Consider the following 21,934-nt stretch of genomic DNA (forward strand, 5'->3'; position numbering starts at 1 on the left):
CCTTACAGTGTCTTTAAAGGGCTTTTCCTCAAGAAAAGAGTATGAAAACTTCTCCACTGCTAGTTATACATGAGGAAGTACACCTGTGCGACAGTAAAGGGTTAAAATAGTCTGCTCGCGACAGAGGGCGTGCCCACACACACACACACACACACACACACACACACACAGACGCAATCATACTGAGTTCTTATGTCCCGAGACAGAGTTTCAGTGGGAGTTTAGTCATACAGCACGCAAGGCAGAAGACGGTCGGTCCCTCAGTCAGCTCTTATCAACACCTTTGGAGAAGTAAGTCAAAGTAAGTTTTAACGTTAACCTGGTCGCGATTCGGTTACACAAACCTAGCTAGTAGTAAGTAATAAAGTAAGAGTTAGTTAGTGTGTAAAGTTGCCGTTGTCAGCCTGTCTGGTTTGGTCGAGAAAACTTACTTTCTGTATATCTCCAGATGAGCCATCAGTGACGAAAGGTTTCGCTAACCTAACAGAACGTTAGCTTAAAAACGTCAGATAGCGTCGGTTAGCCGGTGTCCGCTCAAGAGACGTTAACAGTTGACGTTTTAACGTTTGCTGCCGCGAAATTGTGTCAGTCGGTAAACTTCTGCGGGATGAGTGAAGGAACAGCTGTAACGATGAGCTGCCATGGTCACATCTCAGCCTTTTGTCAATTTGTTTTAACTTCTCACATATGTTGTCCGGCGTTAATATTACGATTTATTTCATAATATTAAGTGGGTTCTGCGCGCTCTCGTCAAGACGTGAAGTGGGAAGCACCTTTACTGCCACTGGAAGAAATGATGAAATGTCATATTTCTTTTAACAGAGGTGTTAACTAACTTACAGAATATATAGTTTGTCTTAACAGTACTGTTAATGTCTCAGCTTTAATGTGTATTTTAACTTCTCAAGAGATTTTTTTCCTGAATGACGGAGTCATAAGCCTTGATATATTGTATTAACAATATTCTTTGTGTATTTTATCAAAAGCCCTCGTTATGTGAAGCTATATATTCTCTGACTTCAGTTTTCTGCACTAACTAGTTTACAACAAAGCTGAAAGAGAGGTTTCTGCGGGATATGTTATGTAATCTGTTGGGATATTTGTATGTAGATTGTGATCTGTACAGAGGTCATCCCGTGACAAAACTGAAAACGAGAAATTGAGTAAAAACCTTTATCACCACACCAAATGCAAGGTAATGTCCCATTGCCACGGTTGAGAAACTCATATCTGGCCAGACAGTGGAGCAAGCAAAACACCTTTTCAGCTTTCAGTTTCTCTCTGATCTTGTAGTTTTGCCTCTATACCTGAGTTTCAATTAGTTTTGCTGCTGAAATAATAAGTAGATTCATCAATTAATCTGTAACAGAATTCTAAATGGAGAATTGTTAATATATAAGTGTCTGCCTTTGGGTTTGGTGAAGTGGTCCAATTGGCCACAGTCATCCTTCAATTACCCATGTAATTGACGGCTGCGTGTCACGTATAAATTGCAGTGTATAGGATTATGAAGGCCTTAAGAGCTCTTATACCTACATGATGCATTTTGATTATATTGCTGGTTCCATTGCAGCTACTGACTGGGCTTCAAGAGGTTAATAGAGTGGTGATTACATCAACTGAAACTGGTTGTGATGGAAACACAGTTTTTGTTTTTTTTTTTTTGTTTTGTTTTTAATGTTTCTCAGAGAAAAAGAAAGAGAGCTAACGTTTTCATCATTCATCCTATCCAAAACCACATCCTTTTCTGACTTCTGGTGGGTGTTACAGTTTTTTGTGTATATACCTGATCATCATCAGGTATATACATACAACCTAATGATCGGTAATACCTAGTAAGGTCAAAAACAACCAGCTGTACTCAATTTTTCTATGTTGCCACAGATGCTTCATAATTTCCACTAGATGGTGGGAAGATGCCAGTGTGAAGGTCACCTCTTTATATCATGTTCAGTAGGACACTCGCTGATGGTAAATGGGGAAATCCCCTCCATCCGGGCAGGATCTGTTGAGGCTGCAGGCAACTCAACTGAGTAAACACAGTCTGGACCATTAAATTTTATTTTAATTTTTTTATTCTTTTTTTTTGTCACAATGATCATTTGATATGGTTACCATCACGCAGTGTTTGAACATTAGCTAGCGAGCCTATAGAGCCCACAGTAGCTTGTGAATGTATGCAGATAGTAGAGCAGAATGTATATGGGGACTAGACTAGACTTTTTCAGCCTATGCAAATTCTTTCAGCTTAGTCAAAAAAATGCCACAATGGCCGACATCCCGTGAGATAAACAACATTGTCACTTGTATGTCTGTGTAGATTCTCAGTCAGCCTGGTCATCTTGCATAGAAGAGCTTAAGTTGGGGCAACTGGACTTCAGTTAGTTCAGTTGCCCCAACTTAAGCTCTTCTACGCAACATTGTTGAAGCAGGATTCTGGAATGGTATTAAGGACTAAGTACCAGGGTGGTGTGGGCAGGTTCATGCCAGCCTCATGGCCTCACAGATGTGTAAATGGGTCATATGAGAATATGATAGGGGCTGGTGGTAGATGGAGGTTGGCATGTCGCCTGACTTTTTGAGTACAACGAGGCTGATCCATGCTGGGTCCATTACAGACACAGTTGATGCCATCTGCCACTGATGCTTCTTCATAATCATCTCTGCACCCCATGCTTCTGTAGTGGCTCTTTGTTCAATAAGCAAACACTAATTTTGATTGAACAACTCCTACACCCTAAACACTGTTTGATAGTGATCATTAATGGTAGTCGACCTTTTCAAAGGCCAATATAAGAACAATAGGTTTTCGCTGGAAAAAGCTTATAGCCGATTAGTTGGCCAGTAACAATCCCCTTTTTCCACAAAAAATCTTTCACACTTTTGGAAATTAACGCTCTACGATTTTATTCATTTTATTAGAAACTGGTTAACTGTTGAACAGGGAGCTACCAAGGGTACCTAATTACCTAGTAAATAAAACTGGACTTGAAACAAACAGCGTTACAAAAGGGGAATATTGTCTGCATGAGGTCACAGAATTTTGAAAGTTCAAATGACTCATTTGCAGCTTTCTTAGAGCAAATTATTTCTTTTCTGCACATGGTTTTGGCACCACAATCCTGAGCTTATCGCTTGTCTGTTTACGCCATTCCATTTAGATAAACTACACTACCTTCTAGTGTCAGCAGCATTTTGAATATTAGCTGTTATACGAGGCTGTAATGCCTTTTGGCTCTGCTTTGAACATTCATTCCTGTTCCTTATTTTCACCTCAGAGCAGATTTTTGATATGTTTTCAAGGAGTCCAGTGTAATTGGGTTTGATTCATAGGTTCAGTGAATATAAAGCTTTAAAATAGCCTCACAGTTTACCATGTATGCTCAGTGGGCGAACTTGCATTGAAGTTTTGCTAAAACTTCAATGCAAGTTCGCGTAGGGTATTTGTGGCTTGGCTTTGCTGCTAACCTCAACATGGTGAGTTGGCTGCTTTAGATAGAGTTGTGCTGGGCCTATTTTATTTGTTGTTTGAAAAATATAATAAGTAGCATTGAGGCATTTTAAAAAATTCTTTTCAGATGGACTGGGCTCAGTCAACAAACAATGGCTGTCATAACTAAGCCTTTTTTAATCCACACTGCTGCTCACAATCTAGACATAAAGACCAGCAATCTCCTTTAAGGATTATCTGCTTTGCAGGGGTATCTGCTGTGTGGTTTAGGCTTTATACTATTTGCAGTTTCGAAAACATGAATCTGTGTTGGTATTTAAGTTATTAAGTACATTTAATAGTGTAGTGTAGGTTATTGTATATACCTTCAAAAATTGGAAGTAGTGGCCCTGCTCTACAGATTGTTTCTTCTGCATAAAGCTGAGACCCAGCCAAGCATGTTGGATTGGAAAGATATACCGTATTTATTAGTTCATGTTTGCATTTGTTTACTCTAAATAACTAGTTTACTACTTGGTGAATCCAGACTTCAAGTGTTTAATTACTAACCCTTGAATCTAACTGGGAATACTTCTGCATTTTAACAATGTCTACCAATCGTAAAGTGTCACTATAATTAGCATGTAGTGCAAAGCTTTTAAACTCTATCTAAATCTATACTGTATTCAGATAAGATCAGCAACTGAACAGCAAGATAGCATTTCTAAACTGGTATTGTTCCCTTTAAATACTCAGTTTCATATTTAAATGCTGCAATTCATTTCCTGTTGTCACAATGCATATGTTACTGAGGTATTATTGCTTCACTTTTCAGTTGTGTGTGTACAAGAACACACCACCACATGACTGAAGAGGAAAACAAAATGCAAATGACTGAGAGATGTCAGCAGAGTAAATATATTCGCAAGTCGTTTGAGTTCAAAAATAATAATAAAAAAAAAAGTGTTAAGTCAACCATCTTAGTTTTCGTCGAAAATGATTTTGTTTAATGAAACGTGGTTTACTTTAGCCACCCAGCACCCAAAACAGTATTAGTTTTTAGTGCCATGTTGTCTGTCTTTAGTCAAATCTCTGAACCACAAATCCACCTACACAGAAGAAAGATGTCAAACACCGATCTTTTTAAAGGATTCTAACCAACTGGGTCCTTTATATTGAGAAATAGTACACAATAAGCATAAGGTCATGGGTTTTTCCTTCCAGAAGTAGTATACACTGTTTAAAATATGTGCACACTGTATAGGCCCAGACATTTTGAAGTACCTACAGTTTCAATGTAAAAGAGACAGGCAGAAGAGAACAGCTTGTCATCTGATACACGGGGAGTTGTCTTTATAGGATATTTTCAGACTCCTCAAATAACCACAATGGCTGGTTGTATTTTCAGTGTTCCCAGTGTAGGAAAAGGTCTGGTTGTGGTAAATATTTTCTTTGGACCCATGGAGCCCAGGCTGAATCATGTTGCCAGAGAGTTTCATGAAGTTTCCCTTCTGTACTGTATGTGTGGTGCTGGCTTGGCCTACAGGTGTTTCAGAAAAGACACTGCGCAACGCAGGCATATGTGCAGGCTGTATGTGTGCGCTTATATGTACGTCTGTGTACATTGGTGATAGGTTTGTAGAACAATGCAGACATCAGTGTGAGATGTGTAAACTTAAAATGTCAGACAGCTACACTTCTCACATTGTTTTGAAGGTTTGTTTCCCAAAATTGCTGAGTTGCCTGCTGTGTGGTTATATGACATCAGCCAGACCTACTGAACATGATGGCTATGGTTTTAAGTAGGATGCTCTTGTTGTACATTTGGCTCAAAATAGTTTATAGAAGTGACTGTAAAACACTACTTCTAACCAAGCTTGTTGTTGCTGGTAAACACAGTTGTAGAGTTTTTCATCTGCTGTTTGTGGTGACAATAGCATACTTAACCACATACTGTTGTGTCCTTCACACAGTCATCATGACTTCGCCACTTGCCATTTTGTCCAGTCCGTCTTACCAGGGTGGTTCGTCTTGTTTGTCAAGAATGAAACCATGTTTGTTAACCAACATGCTTTCAAAAGCTTTCAAAAGTTATAAAACCTAATATTTTAAGACAACGGCCCAATTGTTGTCTAATAAAAGTAATAGTTGTCTTTTGAAAGTGGGGCTTAAAGCAGGTTGGGCTTTATAAGACTGGGGATATATGGCTGTTGTTGAGCTGATGCTGTTGCTTTGAAGATTAAAGCTGTGTTTAATCTGGGACCCAACTGTGCAGATTTTCCTGTCCTTGTTCTGTGGCTCACTTACTATACCATTAAAGCAAGGCTATTTCAAGAATAGGAGTATCGTTTCTCCATCTTGTCTCTGTCTCTTTTTATTTCTCACACCCATATTATACTGCGATATTACATTCTGATGTAATAGTTTAACCACTAAATTCTGTTTACTTTTGTCTTCCAGACTCGCAGCCATGGGGAAAGGATGCATCACAGTCACCAAGTACTTCCTATTTCTCTTCAACCTCCTCTTCTTTGTAAGTAATCACATTTCTTCATCACTGCTTGGTGTCTGTGCTGCAGTAGCTGCAAATGCAGAAAATGACTTCACATGACTTCCATTTTGTTTGAAGCCTTTCAACAGTTCTTATTTGAGTAAGCGTCCTCATTCAAATAGCACCAGAGACTAAATGGAGATACGTAGGGAAATGTCGCTGCGACTCTGCCGGGAGCGAGACGATGAATACCTCAGCACAGCCAGGTTTAAACAACAGCAGATGGTTTCTGTTCGTTTCCTCCTTTCTCACACTGGGCACAACATAAAATCCAGGGCTCGACGATATTACCCCAGACTCCTAACACTGCATCTGTGAGGATGTCCAGACCTTTCTAGTGAGACTCTGGCCATAAACCTGACTCAGACCTTTTGATGTGAACACTCAACTGGTGTCTAATAGGAAGCGTGTGTGCCTGTGTCAGTGTTTGTCCATGTGGACAGATTAGACTAGTGGAGGCAAGGGGAAGCCAGGAAGTGGTGGGCTAATGATGGCTGCTGGGAGCTCAACAGTCCCTGCAAATGAACAGCTCTAACCAGGACTCTAATGACTGTTGTGGGGTCTGGGGAAGGGTGGCAGTACAAAGGTTGAAGCTGATGAATCAACAAAGCCTCTCATCTATGTATTTTGCACCCACTACAGTGCCCCACGACGTCTAAACACGGGCCGTCTTAATTACACAGAAGGGCTGCACTTCATAACCTCATTACAAGGGTACATGAGGTAAAACTGATCATTTTCTGGGGCTTTCAGACGCCAGTGATAAAATGTTCTAGTCTAGAAGTGATGATTCTTCTAATTGCCTTTTTTCTTTATCCTTGCTTAACACTGTTCACTTCGCTGTTCCTAATGGGATATTAAAGACTGCGACTGGCTTGGTGAGAAAAAACAGTAGAGCGAGTCCCTTAATTCTCTCAACGTCTTCGTTCCCTTTGCGTGTTTCTGTGAGAGAAAGAGACAGAAAGAAGAGTTATGTGATCTGATTAATCCCAGATGTGACAGACTGAGGAAACAAAATAAGACCCTTTGTCTAAGAAACACCAGCGCAGATTCTGTGTTGCGCTCTCATATGAGATCCCGGGACTAATTCTTTTCTGTTTTCCCTCCATAGATCTTCGGAGCACTGATCATGGGCTTTGGCTTGTGGGTTCTCTTTGATAACCAGAGCTTCATTGCTGTTCTACGTAAGTGTTGTAATACTCACGCACCCACAGTGCTGCTGCCACGTCCTTTAGTGTTCACTCTCATGTCAGCAAATATTCAGCAGTTTTGACCCATGTCTGTTCAGCTGTCCTGAGTGCAGTGGAAATAGAGACTGGAAAATGTGCTTGTCAAATCCTAAAACCTCTGGCCCACTCTATGACGATAATGTGGATTTTATCCCATAGGACTCAATCCCACGGGATGTTCTCACCAAACCAAAAATGTGACTCACAGATGAAACTTAACAACTTCCTCAGCCCCTCAAAAAGCTGCCCTGCAGTCTTACAGAGACATGCTGATAAACACATCTGTGGAGATCCAGGGGAGTGCGTTAGTTAAGGGGAGGTGATAGACTCAAAATTATTAAGACATCTTGAGTTGTTTTATATTATGTTGGAAAATAGCAACTTTATTTTCCCCACAGTTTCCACAGAGTTGCACTTTGAATTCTCTTAGCTTCTCCAGATGACACAGGGGGGCACAGATACAATTTCCCACCTTCACAGATGCTGTCAGAGAACTTTTTGTAGATGCTGTGTGGCGTGAAAGACACAAAGTTACCAGCTTTCTCACAGACAGCAATACATCTAACTTAGATTATCTATTGTGAAGACACTAGAGAAAGCTTTATGAAACCCAGTTCTACCCTTGCCTGAAAAGAACAGGGAGCCACGGATGGAAACTCTTAGTTGCCATAAATCTTGTTATAAATGCTTTCAGTGTATTCATCCCAGATGGAGCACTGCCGAGAGCAGCAGTTAACTTTTCTCCCAACATCAGCCTCTAAAGAAAGATTTTTTCAATTTATTTTCGGCAAGCATAATATGTGTTGGAAGTCAAATATTTGTTTCTTTCAATGGGATACCCCTTTCCTGTAAGAGATGAGCATACAATGTGGGTCACAAAGTTATGTTATGATGATTAGAGTTGTTATCCCGTTCAAATCAGCCTCTTATGTGGTAATAACGTGCAACACTTTGCCACTCTGAAAGAACTAGGAAATTTCCTGCTCCTATTTGAACACTAAATGAATCAGCAACTATTTTAAATTATTCTTCCAGCTTTTCAAACTTTAGAATTTGCAGCTTCACACTATTTTATGTCTATTGGTTTTGGACTGTTCTTCAGTCAAAACAAACAATCTGAGAACATCATCTCAAGCTTTGAGATATTGTGGTTTTTGCTGGTTTTGGACAATTAATAGATGTATAGATGTAAAATAATTAATCAGTGGTGAAAATAATCATAAGTTGCAGCCCTAACTCAGCTGGGGAAGCTTGTACATATATCAGCAGAGCTAAGGAAATCTATACTTAGGCTGGACGTCTGTTCTGCTTTGACTAATAAGTGGTAAAAAGGCTGGGGTTTTGACGAAGACCAGCCAGAACTGACCTTGTATCCTAAGCTAGTCAGACTGAGCCTCGTCTTTCTCTGGCTCATACTTCAGCTCTCGAAGTCTCTACTCTGAGAGGAGTTGCTCCAAGGTTATTATTGACTTGAGTTTGCTTATCTTGTCAGGCATCCAGAACATAAAGGCAGTTCAGTATCCATCAGCCCTGCCAGCCAGAGTCCTATTGTTATGATAATCCAGCTGTTCCTCTAGAGATAGCAGAGCTCCCGCTGAACCCATACTGTGAGGATATCCCTTCCTATGTGGGGCTTGATAACCTTCTCTCCTCAGTGTATTTTTGCTCCTTGCACCAAAGATGAGTCAACCTCAGCTCCTCCCTGGATCCCTGAATTTCTGACCTCATTTGAAATCTTTTACCATCCGTTAGAGGAGCAAAAACCAAGCAACTCTGTTTATTAGTTCTGAGTTTTCCCTTCAGAGGTTGCACCGTTGCCTGACCATAAACAGGATCTGTGTGTTTTCAGTTTCCATTCTTTATGAGTTGCATTAATCGAGGCCTCTGCAGCTGTTCCTGTGACTTCAGGCAGGGGAACTTTAAGAGTGTTTTGGTTTTACGTCCTTTATTATGCAGTTAAAGGAGCATCTCCCCCTCAGTGTACACCGCTCTAACTCAGTACAGCATTGTAATAGTTTACTTCGGTGATATGATGCCTCGAAGTTAATCTTGCTGGAACTTGCCAAAACACAGCTTGCCTTTTGCTGGAACAAAAGTCAACCTTGGAAAGAAGCTCTGTGAGCCGGAGAGTGCTGCAAAGCAGAGTTTGGAAACACGCTGCAGATTAATACAGAAACTTTCCAAAGTGATGAGCAGAGAAAAGAGAACTTTGTGGAAAATTTGGGGGGTGCTCAGTCTCTGAGGATTCTGCAGAAGATTGATCTACTTATGTTTATATTTTAAATCCATACACAGTTTCAATCGTGACATTTCTTCAGCTCTATACAAGCTGAATGTGTGACTCTGGTCATGTTTACAGAAGGACCTGCAATACCAAACAGCCCCCCCCCCTCTCCCTCAGCAGCATTCTTGAAGGGCACCATAATTTTTGCCTCTTTAAATGGAAAGTTCCATGGAAACCACCCAAGAAACTATTTTAGAATATGCAGGAGGGACTTACATGGAAACTTGCCATATTACACGACAGAACACAGTAACCAGGCAAACACATTGCTGCTGCAAACACAGTGTATGTGAAATTACAGTACGGTGCAGTCTGTTGCTCTGTATTTTTGATACACCTGGCACATGGTCTGACAGGAAACACTTTAAAAAAAAAACACAAAAAAATGCTTTCATTTTAACAATGTAGAACAGAAATAGTGACTGAAAGTGAAAGTCGCCTTAAATGTGTTACATTGTTAGCTACTTCTTCCCCTTGATGTGTATGCTCAGATGCATTGCCAAGAATATTAGAAAAACTGCAGTGTCTCCACTTCTATTAAAACTTTAGAAGTGGAGACACTGCATTTTATTGCATGACATTTCCTCTAACTCCAGGGTGTATGTTTTTACTGGAACGCGTCTTCATTTAAGCACTGAGCTGCAGGAAAACCACATACAAACATCAATCTCAATTATACCTTCCACAATTAATAATCATAGAAAACCAACATGTGATCTAACAGATATTTTGAAGGTCCACTAACTAAATCTCTTTTATGATGTCTAATGTGCCGCAACCGCAGTGAAATAGTTTTGATGCTTTCAAGAAACATTTAGGCTATTCGGCACTTAAAACTTGCTTCACTGCTCTTTTTATTCCGTCTGTGCTATAGATATTGATCTGTTACAACACCAACCAGATAACAAGTTTCTCTTGCAAGCTTTGATTTGGCGGGTTCAGTGTAATTTGATGATCTTACTCAATCTTTTAACTATTCACTGAAGATACTGTCATTTCATGCATTTTCTCACATTCATCAGGTAATTCCTGTTGTTAAGAAAGCGGTGGACATCTGTTGCTTGACTGAAATAACATGTTTCAGCAGAGGACTTGATATAGAACATGCACTATGCTTGCCTGCTTCCCTTTAAATACTCCCCAGTAGCCACTTAAGCGCTCTGCATATGTTGAAGTACTTTAAGCTTTCAATTATTCTCAAACCACCACAACATGCACTGCTCTGGTAACCCATGTAAAGTCAGTGTTGCACATGCGTGTAATGATGTCTTTGTGCAAGCATGCATATACAAGAATTTATAGATTTATTTAAGACTTAACTTAAATCTAAATATCTTTGATATTGGTCTATAAAATGTCAAAAAAATGAGAGCCCAAGGTCTCGCCAGTTCATGGGAAATTAATTTTTTTGCACCTTTGAATTTAGTTTTTTAGAAATAAGTGAGTTTTTAGTCTTGATTTATAAACCTCATTAGTATTCACATCTGGGATCGAGTGCAGTCGTTTATTCCAAAGAATTGTGGCATGGTCGGAAAATTCTCTGCCACCCTACAGATTGCTTATTTATCTTTGGGATAATGATACAGCCTGCATCCTGTGATTAGAGTTATGAGGCTGAGGAGGTCCGCAAAGTAAGGTGGTGCAACATCAAATAAGCAGCCACTTGCTGACTTGGACATGTAGTCTGATGTATGTGTGGACATGTTGGTTCAGTGTATGTACAAGAATTCAGTCTTATACAGTAGAGTTGTACTTGTAGAGACAACTTGACAGCTTTTTTTTTTCTTTCAAGGAGAAATTGATGGTGCTTCTATGGCATTTAATTAAAGTAAAAACCAAGCATGTGCATGCAGTACAAATGCATAGGACAGTATCCACAAGCACGTCTGCTCTGCATGCACAAATGCAGTCCAGCCAGGAAGGGACTGAGACAGAAACAGTAGCTGATTTGTCCCCTGCTGTCCTGCTCTCATATTCAACTCATAATTACAATAATAGTAGGAGTAAATAATGACAGCAAGTTTGGGGAAGGTATGAAAGCTTGTTGTGATGATCAGCACTAAGTTCATCCGAATCTGCATGAAGGCTATGTATAACTCACCAACCCACCCAAACAGATTATTTTATCCAATTTATAGCCCTGCACCCACATTTCACTCCACCACTACCAGTCCCTGCAGGCTTTACTGCCTTTTAAATTATGTGGAGCAACACAAGTTTTCCAGGTGAATTCTTGTTTGTGTGTTGTATTGATAGAAGAGTGTTTTCTTTAATAATTTACTTGAATGATTCGAAAGGCTGCTTTCAATCATCAGCATATATCCAGAAGAAACAGAATTCAACTTCAAGTTTCTGAAATAATTGTTTTAGACAGCTCAGGACTTATCAGGAGGATAGCTACTTTACTCCAAAAAACTTACTGTGTGAACCCGGACTGTGTGTGTGACCTTTGGGATGTGTTGAGGAACAGAGCAGCACGGCTCTCACGGCTCTGGGAAGAATCCTCACCCTATTTCATCCAATTCTCACTGAAGCTTTGAAGCCCTAAAAATGGTATTCATACTGTATATAGTGATTGATGCATGAAATCCCAGTAGCTAATATCATTAGACACTTTGGAATAACTACATCTAGTCAGTTTTCTAGTGAGCAGGCAAAGGAGCCGCATTGCTTTATATTCATTGAGCAGCATTTGAGGAGCTGCTGTTTCTGTCAGCTTCTTCAGCAAATGGTTGGAAGGGGCTTGTCTGATAACTCTGGCTGGTTAGACTTGCCCAGGAATCTTTAGGAGCTGGAGCCATTTCACAGAGCTCAGATTCTGGCTTCATCTGCAGACCAAGCTCTGACTCTCTGGAGCTTCTCCAGCCCAAGATAACACACAGCCGCATAATGGCCCCAGTTTATCTCCTCTCCAACCTTCCAATCTTCCATTTTGTTCCCTTTACCCTCCTCCTCCAGGAGGTCTAATTACCAAAGAGGGAAATCAGTTAATCTCACCACAGGATGACTTGTCTCTGTCCAGCTCTCTCTGGTAGCCTATTAAAATAATAAAAATAATGCGGGTAAAAATCACCAGAATGCTCTGAATTACAGAAGTACAATGTTTGCATTGTGGATAACTTTTGGCTTGATTTAACCATCTGTATGTTAATGGTTTTACATATGAACGTGTGCTGGCATTTGTTTGCCAGCACACACACAAAAACAGCACTTTCTCATTTTGTGTGCCAAGTGGTTGTGTATTTTCTCTTTAAAGGGAGCTGAGTTTAACTAAAGAACTGATTTTAACCACAAACTGTTGTTATAAAACTGTTGGATCAGATATATAGTTTTCATTGCCTTTACAGGTGTCAGACGTTCTTTTGTAGCTTGAGCTCTTCCAGTGATTTTCTGACTGCTTACGTCTGTTTTCTCTAGAGGAATCGTCAGACACTGTGAAAGTGGCTTCCTACATCCTCATCGGTGTTGGCTCCTTGTCAATGGCCATGGGCTTCTTCGGCTGCATAGGAGCCATCTACGAAATACGTTGTCTGCTGGGTCTGGTGAGGAATTACATTCGCTTAAAGCTCCAATGGAAGCAAGCTGTAACTTGGTTTTATTTTCTAAGAAGCCAACGTAGGGCCACCACTGCCAGTACAGTGAAATAAGGATGTTTAAACCCGAATGTGCTTGTGAAACAAGGTCTGTCAAGATTCAACCACATCTCAGTCTTTACCACACAGGAAACTAACAGAGGCATCGAATAGGTTTAATTTCCGTTTAATGAGTCTGAGTATCTAATAGAGGCTCCAAAATAATGCTTATTCTCAGTCTGTATTGGTTTTGTATCTAAGGGCCTGTCGACTAAATAGTTCCAGTTTCCAGTCTTATTTTTTGCATGAAATCTCATGAGATCTCAGTCTTGGCTAACAACACATGATAAATTCCTGCTGACAGTAAAGCCCTTTCGCATTTCTGCTTTTGTGTGGGCTGGGGGCTCGCAGCATGTGTGGATTTACAGAAGGGAGGGGGGTGACGGGGATAAAGCCAGTGAGATGTAGGGGGTACAACGAGAACGGGGATGGGTGCGTGACCTCACAGCGTTAAACCTGCTAGGGGTTAACTGAAGAACTGATGTGACCTACTTCTCCCAGTGACAGCGACCAGCTGGCAAAGGACTTCCCTGACTGAATTCACACACACACACACACACACACACACACACACATACACCACCTTTACACTGGGGAAGGACATAGAAGAGCTGTGGAAAGATCTTTAATGGCTTACATTATTCTTACAGAAGGCTTTAGAGATTAAAGACAATTTAAAGGCTAAAATGTCTGCCCAAGAGTGGAATTCTTTTCTGCTTGTTTTGTTCCATAATGCAGGATTTTTAAACCTGCAGTGAAAACAGGCACTTACAGAGCAACATTATCAGTCATTTAAAGTCATGTTTGTGTCCACCTGATGGATGTAAGTTGGGCTGTGTCGCAGGTATTTAAGGTACAAACTGAAATAACTTCAGCTATCAAGTAGTATCAAAATGTCTTCAGCCAAACAATACCTATATTTAATTCTTTCTGTATCTTGATTTAGAAAGAAGTTACTAAAATTTTATGGTTATTCTCACAGCTAATGATTTCGAGCACAGGACTATGATTGGCCCACGGCCAGCGATAAAGTCTGTGTTGTAGTGAATTTCAGGGCAGTGCATTGTGAAACAGCTCCATGTTTCATTTGAACGCATTAAAAATGTATTTCTGTAAAAATCACTGGGAGGAGTGCTGTAATTTTTTAGATATGCAACCCTAGATATGAGTCCAGTTTTCACTTTGGCTACATGCTCCACTATGTTCTTCAGCTAGTTACCAACTGTGTCTGTCTGCTATTTGGTTATTGGTTATTTAACTGATTGAGAGCTTTTTCTCTGACCTTGTGAGAGCAGTGCAAGTGAACCAGAATGGTAAATATGCACATATGCACTGAAAGCTGACTATAAAGTTCTGTAAAGCAGAAGGGAGCTTTCCAATCTCTTCAGGTTCATAATTCGGAGTGAACTCTTTCACATTTTCTTTTAATATATTTGATTATAGTTGCTTAAGTGTTTTCAAGTCATTTTTTTCTTCTTTCATTTTCCATAATTTGTAAAAGGATATTGTTAATTTCCAGCGGTATTGTCACTGTTTACTGTTCAATCTTTCGTACTGACATTGTCCTTCAATCCCCACAGTACTTCACCTGTCTCCTGCTCATCCTCATTGCCCAGGTCACTGCTGGAGTTCTCATTTACTTCCAAAGAGATCGGGTAAGACGTCAGCTCTAAAATGCTTAACCAGTCTTCTCTGCTTTCTTTTTTACCTTTCTCTTCTTTTTTATTTGTCCTCTTGTCTTTACAGTATGATATTTGGTCTTCTTAGTGCTTTCCCTTTTTACTCTCCACCCTATTTTGACCTTCCATTACTTCTCATGCCTTGTCCCTCCCACCACCCCATCTCCCACTGACGCAGCTGGGGCCCACTGGGTTTTTGTACTTCCCATCTTCACAGCTGTAACTGGCTGCATTTAGGCGTTAGTGAAACCCGTCATGGAGCCCCCTGCATCATGTGATCAAACACCTCGGTGTACCTCAATGAATGGAAAGTGTCAGATGTCGGTTTCAGTTTGGGACTGATGTGACGTTGGATGCTGGTATAAAGTGCGATGAAGCAGATCGATGGAATGAAACCTGTGACAACTGTAGAGGAAGCAGAGAACAAGCTCTTCAAGGGACGGTTTCCATTGTCACCTCAGCCCCCCCCTCCTGTGGTTTTGGTTTTGTATTTGAACGAGTGGGTAGAAACCACTCTATACCGAAGTCTTTGATGAAACATCGCCCCCTACAGGTGGGATCATTACCTCACCAGAGTTTATTGTGTACATTTCAGTCTTGTCTGCCTGCGTTTGAAACCCTAGGGGGAAACTTTAGTCAAAATGGTTCATTAGAAAACAAGTCAGACAGGTCACAATAAACCACATGTTGTCAGTGTTCAGTGAAAACTGTGCATCTCAAAAATGGATGAATATTCCAGGTAAACAGAAAGATGAAGTGTTCCTTGTGCTTCATAAAGTTCCCCTACATCTTAAGCTACATAAACAAAACACACAAATTGTCATGAAGCTGAATACGAGAGTGTTTTTTTTTTTATTTCACAGGGCAGCAACAATATGAATTATATGTACATTGTATGTACAGACAGACATCTTAAAATGTGTGTTTCTCACACACATTTTAAGATGACAGTTTTGCACAGGATTCTGCCAAGTTAAAAGATAAATCACAAGTGATCCACCTAAAACAGGATTAATAAAATCTCAAATATGATAGTATATATGAACCCAAACCTTAGAGGAAAAAAAAGCATGATAGTTGGATGCAGCCACATGTTAAAAATACATCAAATTGTACATGTTGTTTTGAGTTTTACATCTGTGGCACATGGACATCTTTAACACACTCAACACAATCTCTCTAAAAAGTTCTAAAATTACAGCACAAAAGGGGTCAGACTGAGGTAATGTTTTTCCTCGGAGACCTTTTCTATTGAATCTGGGTTCAAATCAATAATAGCACAAGCCTAAACAAAAGATGTTTGCACTGCGCATGTGAAGGGTGTGTTGTGTTTAGACACACCAAACTCTTGGACAAGTTCCAAAACCTGAACACAGCCGTTCCCACCAAGGACATAACAAGCCTTTCTCTTGATAAAAGTCACACCTGCAGCACCCGGGATAGGCAGAGGTTGATGTCCCCCTTTCAGCTGTTCGCCCTGTGCGCACATGTGTGTTAAGTGTGTGTCTCTGAGAGCATGAATGTGACTGTAGCCTTAGATGCACTGCCTGTGTTTAAGGCTGACCACAGGGCAGGGTGGTGCTCTTTCCCAGAATAGGGTGAGGCAGTCACTCATATACACTGCTCTGAACACACATCACTGCCACTGCTCTGTGGTCTCACACACATAAACACTCAGTCAGGCTCCTGCTAAGCTGTATTTGTGCAATGTTTTAGCTCAGCCGGGGACTTGACAGGGCCACCACCTTGGGCGGTGTTGCCCTAAGAAACATCAAAATTAGATGTTAGATGTAAATTTTCGAAAAAGATTTAGTGTGGGTGTTTTCTTTGTTTGTTTTCTCTTCTTCCACACTGTCTCTCTGCCCTGCTTGAAAGATTGATTGATTCTGTGTGGGCAATCTGTTGACCATGGATTACATACAAACATGCCCATACATGCTGTTTATGTTGTGATACATAACTCTTGTTGTTGATATTATTATTGATATTAGATTCTCATTCCATCTCCAGCTGAAATATGAGATGTCCAACATCATAAAGGGCATGTTAGTCAACTACACCGGACTCAACAGGACCACAGAGCACACCTGGGACTACATTCAGAGGACAGTGAGTTGACCCTTCAAACTGATTTATTTTTTATAGCACACACCCAAAATGTCTACAACAATCACCAACTGGATATTTTTTCTGGAACTGGTGGTTCTTCATACCTCTTTGCTGTGCAAGCAGACCACGGCACTGCCAATGTTGTCATAAGAATATATGTTGCTGTAGATGGATAAAAAGCAGCAGGTTGGATTAGCAGATGCCATTTTGTTGTTATTTAAAGGGACTCTTAAAGGAACATGAGTGTGTGTATATTTAGAATTGTTGTGTCCAGTCTGACCTGAGCTTGTAACCCCTTCTGACTCAGAATCACACCTCAGAGCCTTAACGTTTTTCTGACCTGGTTCCTAGTTATTGTCTAAAGCGAAATTAACTCTGCATATCTCTGCATAGCTCATATAACAGCCATGCTGTTTTGATGCTCTGCCTCCATTGAGCTGTTCTCTACTGAAGAACTAGTCCCTGTGAAAGCTCGGTTGTGAGATCTTATTTCCTGAATAAGGGACACATTGTTTCAGAAAAACCATGTTGTCGTTGTGTTTTTTCTAATTAAAAGATTGCTTTGAGGAGAGTCCGTTCAGTGCTATTGTTTCATGTTGGCACACATCTCAGACTCACAGTGCGTGAAACAATTTGCACGACCAGACACTTAAAGCGTGTTGTCTTGATTTTTTTTTTTATACTGTGGATGAACTCACTCATTAAACTAATCATTCCATAGCAATAAAAACAAATGTTTAACAAGCTGAAATTACATTATTTCTGTACTCCGATCAAGAAAATGCAATTCTCTATCCTCCCCCTCTCTGTCTCTGTCTTTCCTGCCAAGTCTCTCTCCCCTGATCTTTGTGAAGAAAACAGCAGCCAGGAAGAGAGCGGTTTCATACACACAGAATAGAAATGCTTAGTTGCTGAGCCAGTGGATTTGCTCCTGTAGTTTCGCCTTCATAATATTTATTTCCCCCAACTTGTCCTTTTTTGCATATTTTCTCTCCTTCTTCTGCACTTTGTGTTTCTCCTAATCATTTGCCTCACGTCTTCCCTCTCCTTCACATCGCCAGATGAAGTGCTGTGGATGGACTGGTCCGGGCAACTGGACTGAAAACATTGTGATCAAGAACAGCTCCCATAACCTCTACCCATGTTCCTGTCGCAACGAATCCCTGCCTGGTTCAGAGATGAAGTACGTCGGCCTGTGTGAGCACCTGTCCACAGAGCTACCCGTCTACGAAACGGTGCGTACCACTACTGCAATGGTCTTTCTGCACTAAAGTTGGAAATCATCTTCAAAAGAATAATTGTGAATTTAGTGATAAACCAACAGCTGTTTATCCAAGTTTCCCGTCAGAGTTCAGGATCAAGTATCAAGCCAGCCGGTGCATGTGGATAAATCTTTGTTATAGAGGAGCGTAATTCTGCTAATGGCTGTAAAATCCTTCCAACTGTTCCTCCTTGTTCATAATTGTTGTGGTCACTGAGTGAAACTGCTGTTGTAGAGCAGCTGCAGCTCAGTTCTTCATTGAGCCTGTCTGTGATGAAACAGACTTTAGAAGGGTCTTTCTCCCTCACTGCAGCGATGACCAGCTATGATTCATTCCCCTCGCAGACCTGTTGGATGCAGCTTAGTTCAGCTGTTTTTGCTTTGATTTACAGTATATCTCTGAAGTACCACAAAACACTGAACTTTAAGTCTTTATAAAACATGTTGCCCGTCACAGGACATCTTTAAATGTCTGTGTATCATAATTTTATACTCACTTTGCAGTGATACTACAGTATAGGAATATTTTGTTGCTACAGCACAGCTGCATTGTTCTGATAAACCTTACAGCTTCACTCATTACATAATTCGGTTTGGCTCATGTTGTGTAACTCTGCCAGCTCAGTGTGGCACTGTGGTCGGCGACGTGTTGTTTGCGGTGTGTGATTTGTTCAAACACCAGGAAGGGTCCATTGTTCTTTTGTTTGGTCTGCGTGTTTCAGAAACTTTACTCGCTCTCTCCCTCTTTCTACAGTTTTCCTCAGCTCAGCTAAGCCGTGTTATTCTTCCCCTCACTGGCTCGGTCCAAAGCCAACAGTGGTGTTTTGAAAGGGCTCTGTTCACGTCCGGCTCGGATCACGTAGCCATTCATTTCTCCTCTGCTCGTCATCCTGTAGCCTCCCACTCTGTGTCTTACTTAACCTCTCTCTCTCTCTCTCTCTCTCTCTCTCTCTCTCTGTCTCCCTTTTTCTCTTCTCCAGGGCTGTATAACCAGCGTGGAGAAATGGCTCTTGGACAACTGCGGAGTTATTCTGGGAATCTGTGTCGGTGTGGCAGTTGTGGAGGTATCTGTCGTTTCCCCCAACTAGGCCTAAAGGATGAGATCTAAACACTGTGTTCTGTGTTGCCATATGCACAGGGAATCAAAACAGTTTAGTCACTTTTGCTTCTATTCGTACTGGCCATGAATCAGTCCCTCTCTGATGCAACTGAATCCACATAAATAGTACATTTAATTCAGCCAAAGCCAATATGAGACTTCATCAGTTTGATATCTTGCGGTAGTCACATGTACGTTTAAAATATCAGTAGGTAACCTACACTTAACAGAACCGAAATACAAACTATGTTTGTGTATTCATGAGCCCTCATATTAACTTCAGCTGATCTTTGAAATTTGATAAAGCATGAAGTGCAACGGAAACTAATTCAGAAAATTAATCATGACATACATGAAGCATGTGACCTGATCTACAACAAAAGCTTCGTCTCTACTAAAGGCTGAAAGTATTCAGGAAACTGAACGACTCAGAAACGCACATTAATTCATATTTTCTTCTGCCAAATATCTGGAAACTTGGTTAAAATTTACCCAAGATTTGGCTGGAAAGTGTTGTATGTGTGTTTAATGCTCCTCTTGAGTGAGTAAATTTCAAATCCAATAACTAAGCTGACAACTTTATTTCCTGCAGCTCCTTGGGATGATCCTCTCCATGTGTCTGTGCAAGAGTGTTGTCCAGGAGGATTATACCAAAGTGCCGAAGTACTGAGCTGAAGACAGAGCGATCTTCACGGCACACACACATGGATGGACTCTTTTTCCTCTCTCTCTCTCTCTCTCTCTCTCTCTCTCTCTCTCTCCCTCCTTGTCTCACATTTTTATGAACACACACCCGCAAATTAAGACAGCTGTCTCCACCATTTGAGCTTCTCCAGCCTCAGCAGCTGTCCAGATTTCTCACGCCACACACTCATAAACACACACACACACACCTCTCAATCAAGCTCGACACGCTTGCTGGACTCGAGTCCGCAAGTTATTGTTGTCATAGCATTTCAGGTTGTGTTTTAAGGGGACGTTCATGATGTTTCTGTACTGTTTTTGTGATGAAAGCCTGAGATTTTTTTGCTGTTTGATACTATGCAAGTGTTCATTTACGTGTCATTTTGTTTTTCTTGGCTGACCTCAATGAAGCGCTTAACATGGTAGTAGAGAGAGCACTTTAGTGACATTTTGCGAGCAAAGAGCCGGAGCATCTTCTGACTCTGGGGCACGGAGATGAGAGGGAGACGGGAGGGTGTGGGTGGGTGCGTGGTAGGCGCTCTCGACGATTAATGCCACTGTATGCGATCCCGCTGCTGGTATTTTTGGTTCCAGAGGGTGGAGGAGAAGCCCAGGGCTGAGCCTGGGCAGGGCTGCTGTGGTGGAGGTTTTGGCTTCTTTCATCAGCTCCTTGTGCCCAGTAGCCCTTATATTAACCTCCGTTTACACCAACCGCCACCGCCTCCTCCTCCCTCCTACGATCCATCTGTTAGCATCTCTAAATCACGTCTCCTCTCGGGTGTGTCTGACTGGTAACCAGTAGCTCCCAAAATGACTAGTTTGGCATGAAGTAACTGTGTGTATGATGTGTTGAGTGAGTATATTTTCTTTTTGCTCTTTTTTTTTTTTTACCTTCTCATGTCATCATCATGTCTTGTTTTTTTGGTTTTTTAGGTTTTTTTTTTGTTTTTTTTTTACAACTGTACATATGACTTTGGCAAGGGATTATGGCACTTTTAGTGCTTAGTCAGTGTTTTATATGGGAAAGCTGTCACCCACATGCTCTTATTTTAAGAGTCCTATTGTTCTTCATTTCCTGTCTGTTGTTTAGGATGAGCTCGTGGGCACTATTTAGGTCTGAATCAGAGAAATTGGAAATCTGTCATCGTTATTAAAGCTATATTTTCATTTATTTAGCACAGCATGAGATTATGAACAGACATCATAACATAGCATCTGAGCCAAACATCTTTGCTTAACCTCTGAACACCTGCCTTCGTTTTGAAAAATCATAGCATAGCAATCATAGCAGTAAGATATGAAAACTGCGGCTGTGTGACCACAGTGTATTGTTTGTTTTCTCAGAAGTCATTTTGCCAGGTTGTATTATAACCAGAGCAGAGAAAATTGTTAGAGGCAGGAGTGATTGCATATTTCAGAAGCCGCTCTGACCAGAAAATGACTGTTCATCAACTCATGCTATCTTTGCTAAAAATGTTTTTACAAAAATGTCGCTTTGAGTTTCCTCGTTCCACTTCTCCATCTCATCATCTCAGCTCTTCCACTTCACTTCAAACACACTATTGGATGGATGAATTTATGTTTAATTCAGTGGAGAGATTGCACTTTTATGTGGTTGGTTAGTTTTTCATGCCATCTTGCTTGAGTCATTTCAAGTTTCTTGTTCATCATGCTGCAGTTACACAAGAGGGAGGAAACTGATCATTCAACAAAAGCAGTTTTGTCTGTCAGTCATTACATTCAGCCTCTCTTTTTTGACCTGCCAAATTGAAAGATTAATTTAATTGAATGAGAGATGAAGGCTTTTTATTGTATGTCTAAGGTATTTTTACACTTTTGCAAAAAAAGAAAAAAAGATTTTTGTTTAGTAGAAAAAATAATTGTGGACCTGTATGCTATGTTTAAAATCAAATGTTTCTTTATATTATTGAAAACTATTAATAAACCTGAACCCACTAGGATCTGTGGAACTCCTG

General features: G+C 40.7%; 1 protein-coding gene across 2 annotated transcripts; it reads left to right on the forward strand.

Annotated features, from left to right (window-relative positions):
* The first annotated feature begins 143 nt into the window (after window positions 1-143).
* Window positions 144-21,919, forward strand: LOC124062119 (CD82 antigen-like). Of its 2 annotated transcripts, none has more exons than XM_046394639.1 (9): window positions 144-291; window positions 5,891-5,963; window positions 7,093-7,165; window positions 12,912-13,036; window positions 14,707-14,781; window positions 16,816-16,914; window positions 17,976-18,149; window positions 19,156-19,239; window positions 19,867-21,919. In XM_046394639.1, exons 2-9 carry the CDS (start codon window positions 5,901-5,903, stop codon window positions 19,942-19,944), a joined length of 771 nt encoding a protein of 256 aa, XP_046250595.1. In that variant the 5' UTR covers window positions 144-291; window positions 5,891-5,900; the 3' UTR covers window positions 19,945-21,919. The 2 variants fall into 2 exon arrangements, with proteins under 2 accessions (XP_046250595.1, XP_046250594.1); XM_046394638.1 differs by having other exon boundaries at window positions 146-301.
* The last annotated feature ends 15 nt before the right edge of the window (window positions 21,920-21,934 follow it).

Source organism: Scatophagus argus, chromosome 7 (assembly GCF_020382885.2).
Source record: "Scatophagus argus isolate fScaArg1 chromosome 7, fScaArg1.pri, whole genome shotgun sequence".
Taxonomy (NCBI): Eukaryota; Metazoa; Chordata; class Actinopteri; family Scatophagidae; genus Scatophagus; species Scatophagus argus.

Coding starts and splice junctions, on each gene's coding strand:
- LOC124062119 (XM_046394639.1), top strand. CDS start 5,901: ATGGGGAAAGGATGCATCACAGTCACCAAGTACTTCCTATTTCTCTTC. Junction 13,037..14,706: donor TACGTTGTCTGCTGGGTCTG/GTGAGGAATTAC, acceptor CAATCCCCACAG/TACTTCACCTGTCTCCTGCT. Junction 19,240..19,866: donor TCGGTGTGGCAGTTGTGGAG/GTATCTGTCGTT, acceptor TATTTCCTGCAG/CTCCTTGGGATGATCCTCTC.